The 20,886-nt window shown below is 46.9% G+C and overlaps 1 protein-coding gene and 1 non-coding gene across 3 annotated transcripts in view; both read right to left on the bottom strand.

The window, feature by feature from the left end:
* Positions 1-70: 70 nt before the first annotated feature.
* CS (citrate synthase) overlaps positions 71-20,886 on the bottom strand; it is a 28,032-nt gene continuing 7,216 nt past the window's right edge. The window contains exons 1-11 of one of the 2 annotated variants that reach the window (XM_062203452.1): positions 18,188-18,241; positions 12,472-12,522; positions 11,630-11,737; positions 10,831-10,896; positions 10,033-10,164; positions 9,649-9,837; positions 3,881-4,080; positions 3,215-3,344; positions 2,983-3,084; positions 1,905-2,114; positions 71-1,632 (exon numbers count right to left, since the gene is read on the bottom strand). In XM_062203452.1, coding sequence (XP_062059436.1) covers positions 1,462-1,632; positions 1,905-2,114; positions 2,983-3,084; positions 3,215-3,344; positions 3,881-4,080; positions 9,649-9,837; positions 10,033-10,164; positions 10,831-10,896; positions 11,630-11,737; positions 12,472-12,522; positions 18,188-18,226 — 1,398 coding nt within the window. In that variant the 5' untranslated portion in view covers positions 18,227-18,241 and the 3' untranslated portion in view covers positions 71-1,461. Of the gene's footprint in view, positions 1,633-1,904; positions 2,115-2,982; positions 3,085-3,214; positions 3,345-3,880; positions 4,081-9,648; positions 9,838-10,032; positions 10,165-10,830; positions 10,897-11,629; positions 11,738-12,471; positions 12,523-18,187; positions 18,242-20,886 lie in introns of those variants that run through there. The other variant, XM_062203453.1, reaches the window with a different exon arrangement.
* On the bottom strand, positions 16,452-16,581 carry LOC133769266 (small nucleolar RNA SNORA31). Its single transcript, XR_009867157.1, has one exon. It is a non-coding gene; the product is annotated as a small nucleolar RNA SNORA31 (small nucleolar RNA).

The raw sequence follows: 20,886 nt of genomic DNA, 5'->3' as shown, positions 1-20,886 counted from the left end.
GGACCTTGGCAGCCGGATTCCTTACTCATCATAAACATTCTTCCAGGCCTCATTTAACAGCAGGCTCAAGCATTGTTAATAAAAACATTTATTTTGTATTTTATACAGAACGACCTCAAGTCTGCATCATCACTTGACAGTCACCCAGGGGTTTACAGTGTGTCCATCTAACAGCGTGGCTCTGGGGCTCGGGGGTCCACACAAACACAGGCAGGAGTCTCAAGGGAAGGGGGCACGGTAGGAGTGTATCTCAATCCTTTCTTAAAGAAAAGGCAGTAGAGCATTCTGAGTCACTGAAAACCTGTACCGATGGGGCTTCTAAAACAAACACTCTCCTGTGAGCACTTGGGGAAGGGACAGGGAAGGACACTGATAAATAAGGGAGCGTTTCCCCGTGGCAGGGGATGAGGAGGGAGCCTGACCATCTGTAATGCCCCCAGCCTCAGGACCTGATACACAAAGGCAACTATGTCCAATCTTGGGTCATTTCCCTGTTCAAAGAGAGATGCTTGTACCCCTGGGACAGACCATGAAGATAGCGTGCGGGTCATTCCTGAGCCCCTGCTCTAGGCCCCAGTAGATTCAAAGGTGGGGAGACCAGGGGGAGTGGCTTCTGTCTAATGGAAGTAAAAGGTTTAGTTCACATTAAGCACTGATAAAAAACAAAACAGGGAAGACCACAGGTGAGACAGACCTGCTGAAGGAGGTCTTGAGTGGGGACCAAGATGGGGAGTTCACAGCATCCCCAGTTTGAGGTGCAACTGGTATAGAAAGTCTGGAAGGAGGCTGAGTAGTAATGTAGTGGGAAACAGAATACTCCCCTACCTTAATTTTAATGGTATAATTTTTAAAGAGAACTGAATTCAAAACACCGGGCACTAGTCACAACAAATGCCATGCCTTTGTGGTTACCCAATAGCATAAAAAATTGTCAAAGCATGTCCAGCTAACCAGCAGGTCTTGCTAGGAGGGGTCTGTGTGCATGGGAGAAGGTCACAGGGCTTGGTACAGCTGAAAATCCAACATGATTCCTATGGAAACAGAAGGGGCGGAGTTCTAGTTTGCTGGCCTATTAAGGACTGGGCAGAGTAGAAGCAAAACTCCAAAGTGACTGCAGATTCTCTGCGACCAGCTTTGACCTAAGGAAAGAGGAGCCTGCTTCTTACTCTAGAGATGGTGGGAAGCCAAACCTAACCCATACCACATGCACTAGCCCTGGTCACCCCACAGTTGATGGGCAGCTCAAATCAGGCAGAGGGAAGGAAGCTGGTTAGCGGATAGGGGCATCACTTTTGATCTTTTCAAGTCTTAATTTGTACGTGAACCTCGAACATATTTTCAGTGCCTCAGATACAATTTAATCTTAAGTCTTTAAAGGCCCCCTGAAACAAAAAACGAAAGTATACATTTTTTTTTAAGTTTCTGCACTTCCTGGTAGCCAGTTTCCCCTGGTCTTCAGTTTTACCCTGACTTAGAGTCCACAAACTTCATCAGACCGTCCGTGCTCATGGACTTGGGCCTCTCCAGAGGAAAGCCCAAGGCCCGGCTCCAGATGAGCTGTGCCAGTACACCCAGTGCCCGGGACACCCCGAACAGGACTGTGTAGTAATTCATCTCCGTCATCCCATAGTACTGAAAGAGAGAAGAGAAAAAGGTTTTGTTAAAGACCTCCAGGAAGTGTAACATACGAGTCTAGGATGACAGAAAACTGAGAGGCCCCCATTTCCCCTTTTTCTCCAGGGGGTTCACCCGGTCAGCGTTACAAAGAAGTGACACTGGGAATAGTAACTAGGATTCTGAAGAGCTGCCCTCCAAGCCCTAACTCTGACCAGGGAGTTGATTTTGAGCATGGCAGAGAACAGTATGGTTTAATACAAATAAGAGAGACAGAAGGGGGGACTCACCTGGAGCAGCACGCCACTGTGAGCATCTACATTGGGCCAAGGATTCTTGGCCTTTCCCTGTTCTAAGAGGATATTGGGCACAATCTTGTACAGCTGAGCAACCAGCTTAAACAGGGGATCATTAGGCAGGTGTTTCAGAGCAAACTCTCTCTGACAGGTGTATCGTGGATCCGTCTTCCTTAGTACTGCATGGCCATAGCCTGGGACAACCTATAAAGGGTGACCCCCCCCCCAAAAAAAAAAAAAAAAAGAAAAGAAAAGAAAAAAAGAAAAACACAGTTGGCATTCTTAGGTAGAAATTCTTTTTAGAAATAACTTAAATTTTCTTTCTTTTTTTTTTTTAATTTTAAAGGCAGAGGGTCAGAGACAGATGGGGAGAGAGAACTTTCATCCACCTGTTCACTCCCCAAATGCCTGCAACAGCTAGGGCAGGGCCAGGCAAAATCCAGGGGCCCAGAACTCTGGGTGGCCCATGTGGGTGGCAGGGACCAAGTACTTAAGCCATGATCTGCTACCTCCCAGGGTACACATTAGCAGGAAGCTGGATGGAATGGATGGAAGCAGAGTAGCTGGGACCCAACCAGGTCCTCCCATATGGAATGTCTGCGCCCCAAGGAAAACTTTTTTTTTTTTTTTAACAGGCAGAGTGGACAGAGAGAGAGAGAGAAAGGTCTTCCTTTGCTGTTGGTTCACCCTCCAATGGCCTCTGTGGCCGGCACACCGCGCTGATCCGAAGCCAGGAGCCAGGTGCTTCTCCTGGTCTCCCATGGGTTGCAGGGCCCAAGCACTTGGGTCATCCTCCACTGCACTCCCGGGCCATAGCAGAGAGCTGGCCTGGAAGAGGGGCAACCGGGACAGAATCTGGCGCCCCAACCGAGACTAGAACCCAGTGTGCCGGCGCCACAGGCAGAGGATTAGCCTATTGAGCCACGGTGCCGGGCCCCCAAGGAAAATTTTTTTAAAAAAATTCTTCAGGTTAGACATATTTAGGGAACTCTTTTGTTCTTTTCTTCTTAATTCTTCCAAACTGCAGCACTTGTGTCCTGGCTTCTTTCCTAGTTGTTTAGTATCTGCTTACCCGTCCTGAGTTGAGTGTATTCCAGATATAGTCTCGTAACTTCTCATCTGATACATCTTTGCCAACTTCCTTCTGCAGTTGTGTAAGCCAGACAAGCACTTCCTATGGGTAAGGTTGGTTGGGGAGGGGAGGGAGAAGGAATGTTAATACTTATGCCAAAGGACAATGCCAAGATCAGAAACAAAGCATGAGGCTAAGAAAAACATGGAGAAGAGAAAAGTAATAGTCTTACCTGATTTGCCAGTCCATGTAGAGGCCCTGCCAGGCCATTCATGGCTGCCGCAAAGGACAGGTAAGGGTCTGAAAGGGCACTGCCTACCAAGTGGCTAGTATGGGCACTTACATTGCCGCCCTCATGGTCACTATGGGTGAGAAGGGAAGCCAAAGGGAGAAAGAAAAGGCAAATTATGGAAACACTACTTGGCTGTTCTCTTGTCACATACTAGCCTAGTTATGGGCTCACATACTATGAGCCTACAGCCAGCCAGTTATACCTAAGCTCTTGAAAAAGACATCTTAATCTTATTATCAGCTTTTATTAACTAATCCAGACTTGGAGAGGGTACTAGTTCATTATGCCTGTGTGCCCAATTCCAACCCCAGCTTTAACAGAAATGGCCAGAAGGGGGAGCTCTTGGGAAGGCAAAAGACCACTTAAGGTGAGCAGTTAGGACCTGTCTCCCTGCATCGTCCTGTGCCCCCCACCACCCACAGCTCCCTCCTGCTCTAGGGTGTTTATGGTGATTTCCCTAGGCCTCCTCCTGACCTTTCTTACCAGATCCTTTCCTTGCCTCACATCATCCCTTATGTCATGTTTCTGTCTCCTTGCTGCTGACCATAGGTTCCCAGAAGATGAGAACATTAAGGACTGTGATTATGGTTACTGGGTCTAGCTCACCTGTGGATGGTGAGGTACAAGCGCATCAGCTCAGTGAACTGAGCATCAGTATAACCTAACATGTTGGTGAAATTGTGGGACCAGTCCAGTTTGGAGTCAATGGCTCCAATACTGCTGCCTTCCCGGTAGAGATTTCGGTAGATCTTTGCGGCAACACAAGGTAGCTTTGCGATCAGATCCATAGAGTCTTCATAAATCAACTGATGGGAGAAAAGGAAGATGGAGAAAAAAAGGGATTTACCAGCAAAGAACTGCACGAGGATACTCACTGTTCATCCTCCAGGTACTGCACTATTTGGATTGACAGAACACACCATTCCCAATTCTTACCACCCTACAAAGGATGTGTAATGACCACCAATTTACATATGAGGAAATTGAGGCTCATAGTATTTTATTAAATGCCAAGGTCAAGTTTGAACCCTGACATATAGAATCGTGATGTTTCCCACTATTCCATGACTTTGCACTCACTCAATGTGCTGAGACACCAGATTTCAATGTAAGATCCCCGTTTTTACAAATGAGAAAACTGGGCCCTGGCCAGGTTAAATGACTTGCATAAGGTCACCCACATAGCTTCAACAATTAACTCATGACAAATCAATGGAGAAATAAAAATTTTATTTGTGGCATATAGATGTTTTGAATGTATACATTATGGAGTTGCTAAGTCAAGCTAAATAATACATCCACTCCCTTACATATTTTTGTGTGTGTGGTGGTTAATATTTCAAATCTATTCTCTAGTAATTTTCAAGTACAGAATACACTGTTAACTACAGTCACCGTGTATACACTAGATCTCTTGAGCTTACTCTTCCTGATGGCCATTCACCACTTTGCCCCCTTAGCTCCCAAATTATTTGAGAAAATCCCAGGCAACATCTATTCTACTATCTGAATACTAAAGTTTGCATCTATAAAACAATTCTCAAAATCAAAAAACCATCACCCCATCTAACATATTTTGACAAACTCAATCTCATTAACTACTCTGTCAGTATTCCAGCTTCCCTGACTTGTAAAGTTCTCCCAACCTCCATTAGTTTGAAGCAAGACTGAAATACAGTCCATAGGTTGCCATTATCTGAACTTTCTCAGAAGTTTCCTTTTTTGTCGTTTCCTTTGCAATTTGTGGAAAATTAGGTTATTTATTCTGTAGAATTTCCCATTGTTTATATTTTGTTAATTGTATACCTATGATGTCATGTAAAATATTCCTCTGCCAACTAGTTTCTTTATAAACTGACAGATCTAGAAGGCTGGGGTCAGCGCTGTGGCGCAGTGGGTTAAAGCCCTGGCCTGAAGCGCTGGCATCCCATATGGATGACGGTTCTAGTCCCAGCTGCTCCTATTCAGATCCAGCTCTCTGCCATGGCCTGGGAAAGCAGAAGATGGCCCAAGTTCTTGGGCCCCTGCACCCACATGGGAGACCCAGAAGCTCCTGGCTCCTGGCTTCAGATCGGCGCAGCTCCAGCCGTTTCAGCCATCTGGGGAGTGAACCAGGGGATGGAAGACCTCTGTCTCCACCTTTCTTTGTAACTCTGCCTTTCAAATAAATAAATCCAGGAGCCTGAAATTCAATATGGATTTCCCAAGTACCTAAACCTGGAATTAGAAGCAGAGTCAGAACTTCAATCCAGGCTCTCCAACTTAGGGTACAAAAAGAGTCTTGAATAGCATCATTTTTTAGTTTTTTAAGGATTTATTTATATATTTATTTGAAAGAGTTACAGAGGGCCCAGCGCTGTGGCACAGTGGGTTAAAGCCCTACCATGCAGCACCAGCATCCCATATGGGTGCTGGTTTGAGTTCCAGCTGTTCCACTTCTGATCCAGCCCCCTGCTAATGTGCCTGGAAAAGCAGTGGAGAATGGCTCAAGCCCTTGGGCCCTACACCCATGTGGGAGACCCAGAAGAAGCCCCAGGCTCCTGGCTTTGGATCAGCTCAGCTCTGGCCATTGTGGCCATTTGGGGCACAAACCAGCGGATGGAAGACACACTTTCTTTCTCTACCTCTCTCTGTATTTATTTCTAGTAGATAAAATAAATCTTAAAAACAAAAAAGCATATATATATATATGTATATATATATAAAAGAGAAACAGTTACAGAGAGAGAGAGTGACCTTCCATCTGCTTCCATTCCTGCAACAGCCAGGAACAGGACAGGCTGAAGCCAAGAGCCTGAAACTCTATCCGGGTCTCCCAATGGGTACAGGGGCCCAAGTACTCTGTTCATCCTGCACTGCATTCCCAGGTACATCAGTAAGGAGCTGGACCTCAAGTGTAGCAGCCAGGACTTGAACTGGTGCTCACATGGGATGCTGCCATCACAGGCGGTGGCTTAACCTGGTGCATCACAATGCTCGCTCCCTGAGTTTTTCTTGCCCTTTTTTTTTTTTTTTTAAAGATTTATTTATTTGAAAGGCAGAATTACAGAGGGAGGGAAGAGGGAGAGGGAGAGGGAGAGAGGTCTTCCAGCCACTGGTTCACTCCCCAAATGGCCACAACAGCCAGAGCTGGGCTGATCCGAAACTAGGAACCAGGAGCTTCCTCCTGGTCTCCCATGCAGGTGCAGGGGCCCAAGCAGTTGGGCCATCCTTCATTGCCTTCCCAGGCTACCAACAGGGAGCTGGATGGGCGGTGGAACAGCTGGAACTCGACCCAGTGGCCATATGAGATGCCGGCGCCACAGGTGGTGGTTTTACTTTACACCATGGCATTAGCCCCTGAGCAGTGTCTTAACTGCTGTGCCAGATGCCTATCCAGCATAAAATTTTTTTTTAAAGATTTATTTACTTGAAAGGCAGAGTTACAGAGAGGCAGAGAGAGAGAAAGAGAGAGAGAGAGAGAGAGAGAGAGAGGTCTTTAATCCTCTGGTTCATTCCCCAAACGGTTACAACAGCCGGAACTGGGCCGAACCTGAAGCCAGGAGCCTGGAGCTTCTCCTGGGTCTCCCACACGGGTACAGGGACCCAAGGACTTGGACCATCTTCTACTGCTTTCCCAGGCCATAGCAGAGAGCTAGATCAGAAGTGGAGCAGCCAGGACTCAAACTGGCGCCCATATGGGATGCCGGCACTGCAGGTCGTAGCTTTAACCCACTGCACCACAGTGCTGGCCCCCGAGACTCCCTTCTGATTCCAGATTGTTGCTAATGAGCCCCAGAGGCAGCAAGTAGTGGCTCAAGTACTTGGGTACCTGTTACCCACATGGAAGAACCTGAGTTTTTGGCTCCAGCCTTGGCCTGGTCCAGGCCTGGCTATAGCGGGCATTTGGGGAGTGAACCAGCAGATGGAAGGCCTCTCTGCTTTTCAAATAGATAAAAATACATTTTTTTAAAGTTTCATTTGAAAAATAAAATGAAAAACACACCTAGAAGCTGGCTAATAAACTCTCTGAACTCAAGTGATTGCATTATTTGTCTAAAGTCATCGGGGCCAGTGCTATGGCATAGCGGATAGGGCCACCACCTGCAATGCCAGCATCCCATATGGGCACTGGTTCGAGACCCAGCTACTCCACTTCCGATCCACTCTCTGCTCTGGCCTGGGAAAGCAGTGGAGGATAGTCCAAGTCCTTAGGCCCCTGCACCTGCAAGGAAAACCCGGAAGAAGCCCCTGGCTGGCGCCGCGGCTCAATAGGCTAATCCTCCGCCTGCGGCACCAGCACCTCGGGTTCTAGTCTTGGTCAGGGCACCAGATTCTGTCCCGGTTGCACCTAGCTCCTGGCTTCGGATCGGTGCAGTGCGCTGGCCGTAGTGGCCATTTGGGAGGTGAACCAACGGAAGGAAGACCTTTCTCTCTGTCTCACTCTCTAACTCTGCCTGTAAAAAAAAAAAAGGCAGCTCCTGGCTCCGGGCTTCAGATTGGTGCAGCTCCGGCTGTTGCAGCCATCTGGAGAGTGAGCCAGGAGATGGAAGACCTCTCTCTAACTCTTTCAAATAAATAAATGAATCTTTAAATAAAGTCATGGAAACTGTTATGGAACATGTAATTCTACTTAAATAGTTTGTAACTAAATTAAGCAACAACTGAACTAGCAAGTCTGACCTTTGAGAAAAATACAAGATGTGGCAGCAAAGACTGTCAAGCTCAACTACAGCAGCTGTTGGGGGTGTGCAGCATCCTGAATCAGAGTACCAGTGCTGGCTGGCTGCTTCACTTCTAATACAGCTTCCTGTTCATGTGCCTGGGAAGGCAGAAGATGGCCCAAGGATGTGGGTCCTACCACCTGTGTGGGACACCAGATGACGGTCCTGGCTCTTTATCTGGCCTGGTCCAGTCCTGGTTGTTGCAGCCATTCTGGGTGTGAACCAGATGGATCTTTCTCTCTCTCCCGCTCAAATATGTAAATAAATAAATCTTTTCCAAAAGCACTGGTTTGAGTCCTGGCTGCTCCTCTTCTGATCCAGCTCTCTGCTATGGCCTGGGAAACAGTAGAAGATGGCCCAAGTCCTTGGGTCCCTGCACCCATGTGGGAGACCCAGAGAAGCTCCTGGCTTCAGATCAGCACAGCACCAGCCGTTGTGCCCATCTGGGGAATGAACCAGAAGACAGAAGACCTCTCTTTCTCTCTCTCTGCCTCTTTATAACTCTGCCTCTCAAATCTTTAAAAAAAAAAAAAAAAAAAAAGAATCTTAGGAATTGGGAATAGGAATAAAGCTTACATTCAGGGGCTGGTGCTGTGGAGTACTGGTAAAGCCTCCACCTGCAGTGCCAGCATCCCATTTGGGTGCCAGTTCGAGACCCAGCTGTTTCACTTCCGATTCAGCTGTCTGTTATGGCCTGGGAAAGCAGTAGAAGATGGCCCAAGTCCTTGGGTCCTTGCATCCAGTGGGAGACCTGGAAGAAGCTCCTTACTCCTGGCTTTGGATTAGCCCAGCTCCGGCCATTGTAGCCATTTGAGAAGTGAACCAGCAGACAGAAGACCTCTCTTTCTGCCTCTCTGTAACTCTGCCCTTCAAATAAATAAATCAATCTTAAAAGAAAAAAAAATCATATTCCCTCTTCCATCTCCCACTAAACTTGTCAGTCTCAGGCCTACCTTAGCATGGTGACTGATCTTTTGGAAAGAAAAAAAATTACATTTATCCTTTCCATTGGTCTGTGCAATCTTCCTTAGGAACCCTGCAGTTAGATTATGCCCTTCTCAATGTTCCAACAGCTCTGTGTACACAGCACTAATACAGTAAGATTATGGAACAGAGGGAACTGCTATGTGGCATAGTAGGCTAAGCCTCTACCTACGGTGCCACATCCCATATGGGTGCTGGTTTGTGTCCTGGCTGCTCCTCTTGTGATCCAGCTCTCTGCTATGGCCTGGGAAAGCAGTGGAAGATGACCCAAGTTCTTGGGCACCTGCAACCACATGGGAGACTAGGAAGAAGCCCCTGGCTCCAGATCAACCCAGCTCCAGCTGTCTGGGGAGTGAACCAGTGGATGGAAGACCTTTCTCTCTGTCTTTCCCTCTCTGTAACTCTACCTCTCAAATAAAATCTTAAAAAAAAAAAAAAAAAAAGGATTATGGTTTCTTTTACACGTGTATCATCCTAACTAAACCAATAGCCATGGTGACACAGCCATGCTCTAGCTTTGCAATCACAACAGCTGACACAAAGCAAGCCCACAATGAGTATTTGTTAAGTTTCTAGCGGCAATCAGAGAAGTGATTTTCCTAAAGACTCTACATTCCTTCTTCTATCTTCACACTCAAGTCCTTTGAATCCCCATCACATCCTCATCACTCCACTCAAATTTCTTACCTCCCAGTACTTGGCTCGGTTGATACCCTCTGCATATGCTCGGGCAAAGTTACTTTCACTGTTAAGTGCTGTAATGGCTGCACTGAGCTGAGACATGGGGTGTAGGTTGGTGGGAAAGTTGTCCAGCATGGTGACCACATGAGAAGGCAGGGCTGCCCTCTTTGCCCACTCTTTTGAAAGCCAAGAAACCTGCGGAAAGGGACACTGTGCTCAGAACACTAGCAAGGAAAAAGGAGAAAAATAAAACAGTGACATATGAATAAAAGAAAGTTCAACACAGTCCACAACTTCACTGATTCCTTCCCATCACCGCACATCTATAGCCAGATTAGGATTAGGTATCTGAGATTAGAGAAAAGCGAAGGAGAATGAGAAGGGCTTTACCTGTTCCTCTGTTGGGATCTGTCCAGTTACCAGCAGCCAAAATAAGCCCTCAGGCAGGGGTTCTTCCCCACCCTTAGCCTTGGGCAGCAGCTTCTGGCATTCAGGGATACTATGACCTCGGAAACGAATGCCCTTGGAGGAGAAGAGCAAAAGTTACAACTCTTAAGTTTGTTAGCCCGGAAATTATTGACTAGTCTCATTTAGTTCAGACATTTTAACCAGTTAGAACAGAACTTTTAAAGCTTAAATCTTCACATTACTTACTTCTACCTTTGTATTTTTGTTTTCATTAGTAAAATGTATTAAAAATGTAAACTAGGAGCCAGCATTGTGGAACAGTAGGTTAAGCTGCTGCCTGCGATGCCACTATCTCACATGAGTGTGGGTTCGGGTTCCGGAGGCTTCACTCCCTATCCAGCCCCCTGTTAATGTGCCAAGGAAAGCAGTGGAGAATGGCCCAGCTACATGGCAAACCTGGATGGAGTTCCAGGCTCCTGGCTGTGGCCTGGCCTAGCCCTAGCCACTGCAGCCATTTGGGGGAATAAAACAGCAGATGGAAGATCTGTCTTTCCCTCTCTGAAATAAAATCATAAATCTTATTAAAAACACACACACACAAACCAACAACAACAAAAAACTCCTCTACCTTCCAAAATATGAAAGAAGGTGCTGTGTTCTGTTCTCTTAGCCTCACTGGTCCAATCCATGGTGTACATGGTTACTTTCACTACCTGGTTGGTATGGTTAGTGAACTCAATGATTAAATGATTATCAATGATTGACATGACAGTGTCTTACCTCATCAGGATCAAGAACTGATGTTTCATATACCAGTCCCTTCATGCCTCTCATGCCACCATACATCTAAAACAACAAAAATAAAATACACACAAAAGATGTGACCACAAGTCAGATGATTTAGGATGCAGCTTGCTTCATGAGATTCGGGATGGGAAATGGATTTTCTGACTTGCAAGACTTCATTTGGGGTAGGAATATTTCTGAGGAGTTAACTTACCAAAGAACTGAATTTTGCAATGAAGACTGCTAACACTGGAAATGAAATTTTTAAGTTGAAAAAAAAAATCACTATTTTTCTTTAATGCTTCTACCTCTATTTGCTTTCTTTTCTTACTGCATTTTTTTTTTTTCTCCTGTGACTCTTAATACCCCTACCCCATCTCCATCTTAACCAACCAAAGTAAACAGAATAAAATCTATTACAGGGGAAGGGAACAGAGACCAATAGCTAACAACTGCTGAAGAACCATCATCTGAGCTACTCAGACTATTAAGGCTGGGGAAAAGTCATCTTAAAGCTGGTCAAAAGGGCCAGCAAGGGCTATGGTTTAATTATGACTGGTATTATCACCAAGGCAAAGAAGTGTGTAGGAATACAAATTAAATTTATCCTTTCCATTGGTGAATGAAACCATTAAGTTTGTAGAGAAGAGCAATCTAATTTTTAAAAACATCATAAATCACCACATTTCCTTGTAAGGGACAGAATACTTTTGAATAGTTGGTGAAGAGATGGCATTTCTGTTGAAGCATATTACAGAACTACTTTTACTGGCTAGGACCCCACAATCCTTACCATGTCCACAGTGATTTGGCCCACCACCGTCTTGCCATGTTGCTGCCTGAAGGTCTTAATTCTGGCCTGCTCCTTAGGGATCAGGTCAGCCAACACATCTTTCAAATTCTAAAAGGAAAACAAAAAGTTCATCAGATTCTCTGCACAGTAGATGTGTGAAAACTGCTCTTTAGAATTTAGCTCCCTCTATCTGCCAGGGAAGTCTGGTCAACTACTCTGTAAAGGTAGGCGTTAGAGAAGGCATGAGAAGTTACTGTTTAATGGGTATAGAGCTCAGTTTAGGGAGATGGAAAAGTTCTGGGGAGGGATAGTAGTGGTGGCTGCACAATAATGTGAATGAGCTTACTGCCAATGAGCTGTACCCTTAAAACCATTAAAAAGGGGGTCAGCATTGTGGCACAGACAATTAAACAGTCCCTTTCAACACTGGCATCCCATTGTGGAGTGCTGTTTGAGTACTAGCTACTCCACTTCTGATTCAACTCCTTGTTAATGCACCTGGGAAAGCAGATGACAGCCCAAGTGTATGGGTCCCTGCTACCCCTGTGGGAGACCAGAATGGAGTTCCTGGCTCCTGGCTCAGCCTGCCTAGCCCTGGACATTGTGGTCATCTGGGGAATAAATCAATGGATGGAGGCTCCATCTTTCCTGTTCTGTTCCTCTGCCTTTCAAATAAACAGACTTATTTCTCTCTCTCTGCCTCTCTGTAACTCTCAGCCTTTCAAATAAATAAATCTTTCTAGGAGATATTCAGGGTAATGAGAGGCCAGGTGTCTGTCAAACTTTCTGTCCCAGGGTCATGCCACCCTAATAATTCTCAAGTCTTCTTTTTAAAATCTTACCGTGGAAGAAGCACTAGCATGTCGGGCAGCAAGAACAAGACAGGATGAATTCTGCAAAGAAAAAACAAAATCTTATGTCGTTTACCCCTCGATCTTTGTATTAACAAGGAGTTACAGCAACTCAGCTTCTCTCTCTCCACCTTAGTTCACTAGGACAGTTTGACATGAAAAAGCTAAAGACAGCAGCAGGTTTAACTTTGTTTATTGTACCTGGAGCTTCACTAGCCTTCCCTGAAAACAACTGATTTTCCATCTTCTGGGTTCCAGAGCATGTATCCATCCCGATCTAATAGTTCTAATCAGTACCAAGGGGAACAACTGAGGAAACTGACCAATCACGTGACACTGTGGGTGAATCACTCTAGTACCTAGCCTTCTGACAGCACTCCACCCTCCAGTCTAGGAAGAGCCTACAGGCAGAAGGCAGCCTTTCACAACAGTACTGCTAAGTTTCCTAGAAAAAGCACACAGAAGATAGTGTATCTACAAAGAAACCAGCAGAACACTATACAGCAGCAGCAATAAAATTGGAAAATTTTCTAAAACAGTGCCAAAAGAAATTAAGTTAGAGTTGTGTGTGTGTTGGCGGAGGGGACTGAATTAAAAAAAAAAAAAAAAAAAAGAGATGGAATATGGACATTTTCAGATAAAAATGAAGAGATCTATCACCTATACACTAGTACTGAAGGAATTTTAAAATCTGAGAAAGCAAGTGTGTGCATACATACAGGGAGATAAGAAGAGTGCTCCTGTTCACTGATTTACTCCCACAGATGAGCACATTAGCCAGGGCCAAATAAGGGTACCAGAAACTGGGAATGCAGTGGGTAGCACGAACCCGATTACCTGAGTCATCACTGCCGTCCCCCAGTGCCTCTATTAGCAAGAAGCTGTAGTTAGAATCAGGAGGAGCCGGCACTGTGGAGTAGCAGGTAAATCCACAGCCTGCATCCCATATGGGCACCGGTTTTTGAGTCCCGGCTGCTCCACTTCCGATCCAGCTCTCTGCTATGGCCTGGGAAAGCAGTAGAAGATAGCTCAAGTCCTTGGGCCCCTGCACCTACATGGGAGACCCAGAAGCAGCTCCGGCACAGCTCCGGCTGCTGCAGCCAACTGGGGAGTGAACCAGTGGATGGAAGACCTTTCTCTCTCTGCCTCTCCTTCTCACCCTGTGTAACTCTTTCAAATAAATAAATAAATCTTAAAAAAAAAAAAAAAAAAGAATCAAGAGGCAGAACTCAAACCAAGGCACTCTGAGGTAGCATATGGGTATCCTTACCCAGCTTCATCACCAGGCCAAATGTCTGTCCCATTCCAGGAATTTCTGAAGATACACTTCAGGAAAAAAATTATCCAGAAAGATATGTTTGAGACTCAGAAAAGCTATCTCCCATTACAAAGATAAACGAGTAACACCAATTAGACTAGTAATTAGGAATAAGGCCTTAGACAAGATTAACTTTTCTGCACCAGCTTATTATTATTTTTTTTGACAGGCAGAGTTAGACAGTGAGAGAGTGAGACAGAGAGAAAGGTCTTCCTTCTGTTGGTTCACCTCCCAAATGGCCACTATGGTCAGCGTGCTGCGCCGATCCAAAGCCAGGAGCCAGGTGCTTCTCCTGGTCTCCCATGTGGGTGCAGGGCCCAAGGACTTGGGCCATCCTCCACTGCCTTCCCGGGCCACAGCAGAGAGCTGGCCTGGAAGAGGGGCGACCAGGACTAGAACCTGTGGTGCCAGCGCCGCAGGCGAAGGATTAGCCTAGTGAACCACGGTGCTGGCCATGCACCAGCTTATTTTGAAAACAAAATTAGTCAAGGAGCCAGCAATGTAGTATAGTAGGTTAAGCTGCAACCTGTGGCACTAATATCCCTTCTGAGCGAAAGATCAAGCCCCAGTTACTCCATTTCTGATCCAGCTTGCTGCTAATGTACCTGAGAAAGCAGTGAATGATGGCCCAAGCGCTTTGACCCTTGCCATTCACATAGGTGACTCGCATGAATCTCCTGGCTCTTGGCTTTGTCCTGGTCCAGCTGTGGCCACTGTGGCCATTCACTGACCCAGCTCATGGAAGATCTGACTGTTTCAAATACATTGACAGAGAGAGAGTATGCTACAGCAATCTGTTCTTTTCCCCTGCATTGAATTTTTTTAACAAGATTTATTTTATTTGAAAGGCAGAGCTACAGAAAAAGGAGAGACGAGACAAAGAGAGAGATATCTTCCAATGATTCAATGCCCCATATGGCCAGAATGGCAGGAGCTGGGTCAGACCAGAGCCAGGAGCTTCTTCCAGGTCTCTCACATGGGTGGGAGGGGCCCAAGCACTTGGGCCATTTTCAGCTGCCTTCTCAGGTGCATTAGCAGGGAGCTGGATCACAAGTGGAGCAGCTGGGAGTTGAATCGGCACCCAAATGGGATGCTGGTGCTGCAGAAGATGGCATAATCCACTACGTCACAGAGTCAGCCCCTAAAAGGAATTTTTATCCTTTTAAAAATGTATTCAGAGGGGCCTGTGCGGTGCTGACATCCCATATGGGCACCAGTTCTGGACCCAGCTGCTCCACTTCCAATCCAGCTCTCTACTGTGGCCTGGGAAAGCAGTGGAAGATGGCCCAAGTGAACCAGCGGATGGAAGACCTCTCTCTCTGTCTCTACCTCTCTCTGTAACTCTTTCAAATAAAATGAAACAAACTGGTTCGTGTCCCAGCTGCTCCACTTCCATCCAGCTCCTTTCTAATGGTATAGGAAAAACAGCAGAAGATGACCCAAATACTTGGGCCCCTTCCACCCATGTGGGAAACCCTGATGAAGTCCCTGGCTCAGGGCTTAAGTTTGGCCCAGCCCTGGCTATTGTGGCCAACTGGAGAGTGAACCAGCAGTTGAAAGATGGATCTCCCTCTCTTCCCTTCTCTCTGTAACTTACTTACTTTCTTGAAAGTAAGAGTTACAGAGGCCGGTGCCACGGCTCACTAGGCTAATCCTCCGCCTTGCGGCGCCGGCACACCGAGTTCTAGTCCCGGTCGGGGCACCAGATTCTGTCCCGGTTGCCCCTCTTCCAGGCCAGCTCTCTGCTGTGGCCTGGGAGTGCAGTGGAGGATGGCCCAAGTGCTTGGGCCCTGCACCCCATAGGGGACCAGGATAAACCCCTGGCTCCTGCCATCGGATCAGCGCGGTGTGCCGACCGCAGCACGCCAGCCGCGGCGGCCATTGGAGGGTGAACCAACGGCAAAGGAAGACCTTTCTCTCTGTCTCTCTCTCACTGTCCACTCTGCCTGTCAAAAAAAAAAAAAAAAAAAAAAAAAAAAGAGTTACAGAGAAAGCAGAGGCAGAGAGAGACAGATAGACAGATAGCTTCCATCTGCTGGTTCACTCCAAATGGTCACAACAGCCAGGGTCGGGCCAGGTCAAAACCAAGAGCTTCTTCCAGGTCTCCCATGTGGGTATAGGGACTCAAGCACTTGAGTCATCTTCCACTACTTTCCCAAGTGGATTAGCAGGGAGCTGAATTGGGATCGGAGCACCCGGGACTCGAACCAGCGCCCATATGGAATGTCAGCACTGTAGATGGTGGATTAACTGTAACTGACTTTCAAATAAATAAAATACAATAAATCAACCTAGGGAGCACGCTGTGGCACAGTAGGTTAAGCTGTGGCTTGGGACAACCTCACTCCATACTACAGTGCCTGGGATTAAGTCTTGCCCTGCTTCCAATCTAGCTCCTGCCAATGCACCAGACCCTAGTACTTGGGTCCCTGTCACCTACTTAGGAGACCAAGATGGATTTCCCAGCTCCTGGATTCAGCCTGATGTTGCAGGTATTTGGGCACTAAACTAGCAGATGGAAGACTTCTCTGTCACTCTGCCTTTCAAATAAATACTTAAAAAAAAAAAATAGTACCACTCCAAAGCCAAACAGTGCAAAGTAAGCTAATGTGTTCCTAAAGCAGAGCAGAGTCAACTTTTTTTTTTTTTTAACAAATGTATTCCTCAATTCAATCTGGGCTGCCACACAGAGACAGACAGAAAGCGCAGGGATTTTTCTTTGGCATCCTAGTGCAAACCAAAAGAACAACAGCAAATTGTTCAAGGTCTATCAGTGGATGCAGCAGTCAACCTTTTAACGAGGCTGTCCCTAACTCCTTTTATCAACTTCCTAACCAGTCTCCCTAGCGTGCTAAGGACTATTTTGAGCAAGCAGGGAACTCAAATAGCTCGAGCCCACTAAATCTACATGGGGTTAATGGGAAGTTGAATCCAGCATTAATGGAACAACTCCCCCTTTTCCTACTAGTCACCAGTGGACAAAGGAAAATATGTGAATGAGACCCCAATTGGCTGCAACAGCCGGAGCTGCTCCGATCCAAAGCCAGGAGCTTCTTCCTGGTCTCCCACACAGGTGCAGGGACCCAAGGACTTGGGCCATCTTCTACTGTTTTCCCAGGCCATAGCAGAGAGCTGGATTGGAAGTGGGGCAGCGGGGTCTCAAACCGGCACCCATATTGGATGCCGGCGCTTCAGGCCAGGGCGTTAACTCACCGCACCACAGCAGCCATTCCCCCCTCCCCCTTTAAAAAAAAGAGTTATTTTATTTGAAAGGCAGAGTTACAGAAAGAGGTAGAGACAGAAAGGTCTTCTATTTGCTGGTTCACTCCCCAAATGGCCGTTATGTCCAGGGCTGGGCCAGGCAGAAGCCAGGAGCTTCTTCCAGGTCTCCCACATTGGTGCAGGGGCCCAAGCACTTGGGTCATCCTCCACTGCTTTCCCAGGTGCATTAGCAGGGAGCTGGATAGAAGTGGAGCAGTCGGGACTCGAACCAGTGCCAATATGGGATGCTGGCACTGCAGGCTGGGTTACCTGTCCCTCTTCATTTATTATTATTTTTTAAAGATTTATTTATTTATTTGAAAGGCAGAGAGTCACACAAAGGCAGAGGCAAAGATAGTTCTTCCATCTTTTTTTTTTTTTTTTTTTTAAGATTTTTTTATTTGAAAGTCCGAGTTGGCCAGCACCGTGGCTCACTAGGCTAATCCTCCACCTGCGGCGCCGGCACCCTGGCTTCTAGTCCCAGTTGCTCCTCTTCCAGTCCAGCTATCTGCTGTGGCCCAGGAAGGCCCAAGTGCTTGGGCCCTGCACCTGCATGGGAGACCAGGAGGAAGCACCTGGCTCCTGGCTTTGGATTGGCGCGGTGTGCCGGCCAAGCGCGCCGGCCATAGTGGCCATTTTGGGGGTAAACCAATGGAAGGAAGACCTTACTAACTCTGCCTGTCCAAAAAAAAATTCGGAGTTACACAGAGAGAGGAGAGGAAGAGAGAGAGAGAGAGAGAGAGAGAGAGAGAGAGAGAGAGAGAGAGAGAGAGAGAGAGAGGTCGGTCGGTCTTCCATTCGATGGTTCACTCCCCAACTGGCAGCAACAGCAGGAGCTGTGCCCATCCAAAGCCAGGAGCCTGGAGCTTCTTCCAGGTCTCCCACATGGGTGCAGGAGCCCAAGGACTTGGGCCATCCTCTACTTCAGCCAAGGCATTAACCTGCTGCACCACAGCACTGGCCCCCCATCCTCTGTTTTACTCCCCAAATGGCTGCAACAGCCGGAACTGTTGAAAATATCATCCTTCATTTTTTTTTGAAAATCAGAGTGGCAGAGAGAAAGAGAGAGAGAAATGTTCCATTTGTTGGTTCACTCCCCAGACGGGCACAATAGTGGGATGGGCCAACCTGAAGCCAGGAGCTATGAACTCCATCCAGATCTTTCATGTGAGTGGCATGGGCTATCATCTGCTGCTCTGCTGTGCACATTAGCAGGGAGCTAGAAAGCAAACAGAGCAGCTGCTACTTGAACTGACACTCTACATGTGATGCCGACACCACAAGCAGCAACATAACCCTCTGTACCACAACACCAGCCTCTCTCAGTAAAAATCTTAATTTTCTTTGTAGACAGCTTCTGGTTAGTAACCTAACCAGAGCTGATCTTAGTCTCTATCAGCAACACTTCTTAGGTCTCCGATTTATAAAGCAATGAATGCTAGATTGCCTATGTGGTTACAGAATAAAGCTAGTATATTTCTATGCTTCTCTGTCACTTACTGCCTGTGCAATCATAGACAAAACAACTTAATCTTCCTGTGCTCAGTTTCCTTATCTGTAGAATGGGAACAATAACAGTAACTACCTTGGGGCCGGTGCTGTGGCGTAGCGGGTAAAGTCGCTGTCTGAAATATCAGCATCCCATATGGGCGCCGGTTCAAGTCCTGGCTGCTCCACTTCCGATCCAGCTCTCTGCTATGGCCTGGGAAAACAGTAGAGGATGGCCCAAGTCCTTGGGCCCCTGGACCCACATAGAAGAACAGGAAGAAGCTCCTGGCTTTGGATCAGCCCCGCTTTGGCTATTGTAGCCATTTGAGGAGTGACCCAGCGGATGGAAGACCTCTCTTAACTCTTTTAAATAAATAAATTAAAAAAAAAAAAAAAAAGCCAATTTCAGAGTGGCCAAGTAAATGAAATAATTCCCACGAAAGCACCTAGTACAGCGGCTTGTATATTGCCAAGTTAAACAAATATTTGTTTCTTATGGGGCTGGCACTGTGGCTCAGTGGGTTAAGCTGCCACCCGCAGCACTAGCATCCTATATGGGTGCCAGTTTGAGACCCGGCTGCTCCACTTCCAACTGAGCTCCCTGATAATGCGCCTGGGGAAGCAGTAGAAGATGGCCAAAGTCCTTGGGCCCCTGCACCCCCGTGGGAGACTTGGAAAAAGCTCTTGGCCCCTGCCTTCAGACTGGCCCAGCTTCAGCCATCACGGCCATTTGGGGAGTGAACCAGCAGATGGAAGACCTTTCTTTTTTGCCGCTCCCTCTCTCTGTGTAACTCTGCCTTTCAAATGAATAAATAAATCTTTAAAAAGTTCTAGTTTCCTATCTAAGGGCCTCCTGACTGAGACGTGAGATCTGAAAGAGGAAACAAATTTATCCTAACCTCCACTAGCACAGCAAATAAATCTAGACAGGAGATACTTGAGGACTGTTACACCCAATGCTATATACTTCGTTTCACCTACACTTTGATTGCTAAAGAAAGCTGCTTAATAGCTTTGTACAGTACATTCAGGATATACTCACTGATGGAACAGGCAGATTACGAAGCTCTGATTCACACTTGAACTTCCACCTCCCAGCTCCTCCCCCAACCCTGGAGGTGTGGCAGCTGGGCATCTGGTCCCATGCCACTTACTGAAACAGCAGCTGGCAGGTAAATCAGACAGTAATCTCAATAGGGAGAGATGGAGTTGTTTCAAAAGGGGCTGGCATTTTGGCACAACGGGTTAAGCCACAGCCTGCAACGCTGGCATCCCAGATGCAGTGTGTGTGTCCCAGCTGCTCCATTTCCAATCCAGTTCCCTGCTAATGCGCCTGGGAAAGCAGCAGCAGATGGCCCCAGTGCTTGGGTCCTACCTCCCACATGGGAGACCCATCAGAAACTCCTGGCAGGGGCCAGCGCCATGGCTCACTTGGTTAATCCTCCGCCTGCGGCGCCAGCATCCCATATGGACACCGGGTTCTAGTCCCGGTTGCTCCTCTTCCAGTCCAGCTCTCTGCTGTAGCCCAGGAGGGCAGTGGAGGATGGCCCAAGTGCTTGGGCCCCTGCACCCACATGGGCGACCAGGAAGAAGTACCCAGCTCTTGGCTTCAGATCGGCGTAGCTCCAGCTGTGGCGGCCATTTTGGGGGTGAACCAACAGAAGGAAGACCTTTCTGTCTCTCTGTCTATAACTTTACCTATCAAATAAAAAAAAGAAAAAGAAAAAAAAAAAAAAAATCTCCTGGCTTCTGCCTGGCCCAGCCCTGGACATTTTGGGAGTGAACCAGCAGATGGAAGATCTCTTTTCTCCCCTCCCCAACTCTGCCTTTTAAATAAATAAAAATAAATCTTAAAGGCAAATCAAAACACAAACAAAAAACAAGGGCCTGGTTTACAAAGTCTGAAGACCAGGATTCTCTATAGGGTGGGAGTATCAGAATTACTAAGAGGGTCTCCATACCTTACATGTTGCCACTCCTCATAAGAATTCCTTTAGTGAGTTTGCTATTATTGACAAAAGTGAACTGCAGCTCTCAAATGTGCTGCGATGGAAAATTATAAAAATTCAAAAAACCTTTGGTGCCGGCGTTATGATGCAACAGGTTAAGCCATTGCCTGTGACACCAGATCCCATACTGGAGCATTGGTTCAAGTCCCGGATCCTCTTCTTCTGATCCAACTCTCTGCTAATGCACTCTGGAAGGCAGAAGATGGCCCAAGTACATGGAACCCTATCACCCATGTGGGAGACCCAGATGAGATTCCTGACTCCTGGTTTCAGACTGGCCCACTTTTGACAACTGCAGTGGATCTCTCTCTCTCATCCTCTTTAAAATAA

This window comes from Lepus europaeus, chromosome 10 (assembly GCF_033115175.1).
Source record: "Lepus europaeus isolate LE1 chromosome 10, mLepTim1.pri, whole genome shotgun sequence".
In the NCBI taxonomy this organism is placed as follows: domain Eukaryota; kingdom Metazoa; phylum Chordata; class Mammalia; order Lagomorpha; family Leporidae; genus Lepus; species Lepus europaeus.
This window is presented reverse-complemented; position numbering and strand designations above follow the sequence as displayed.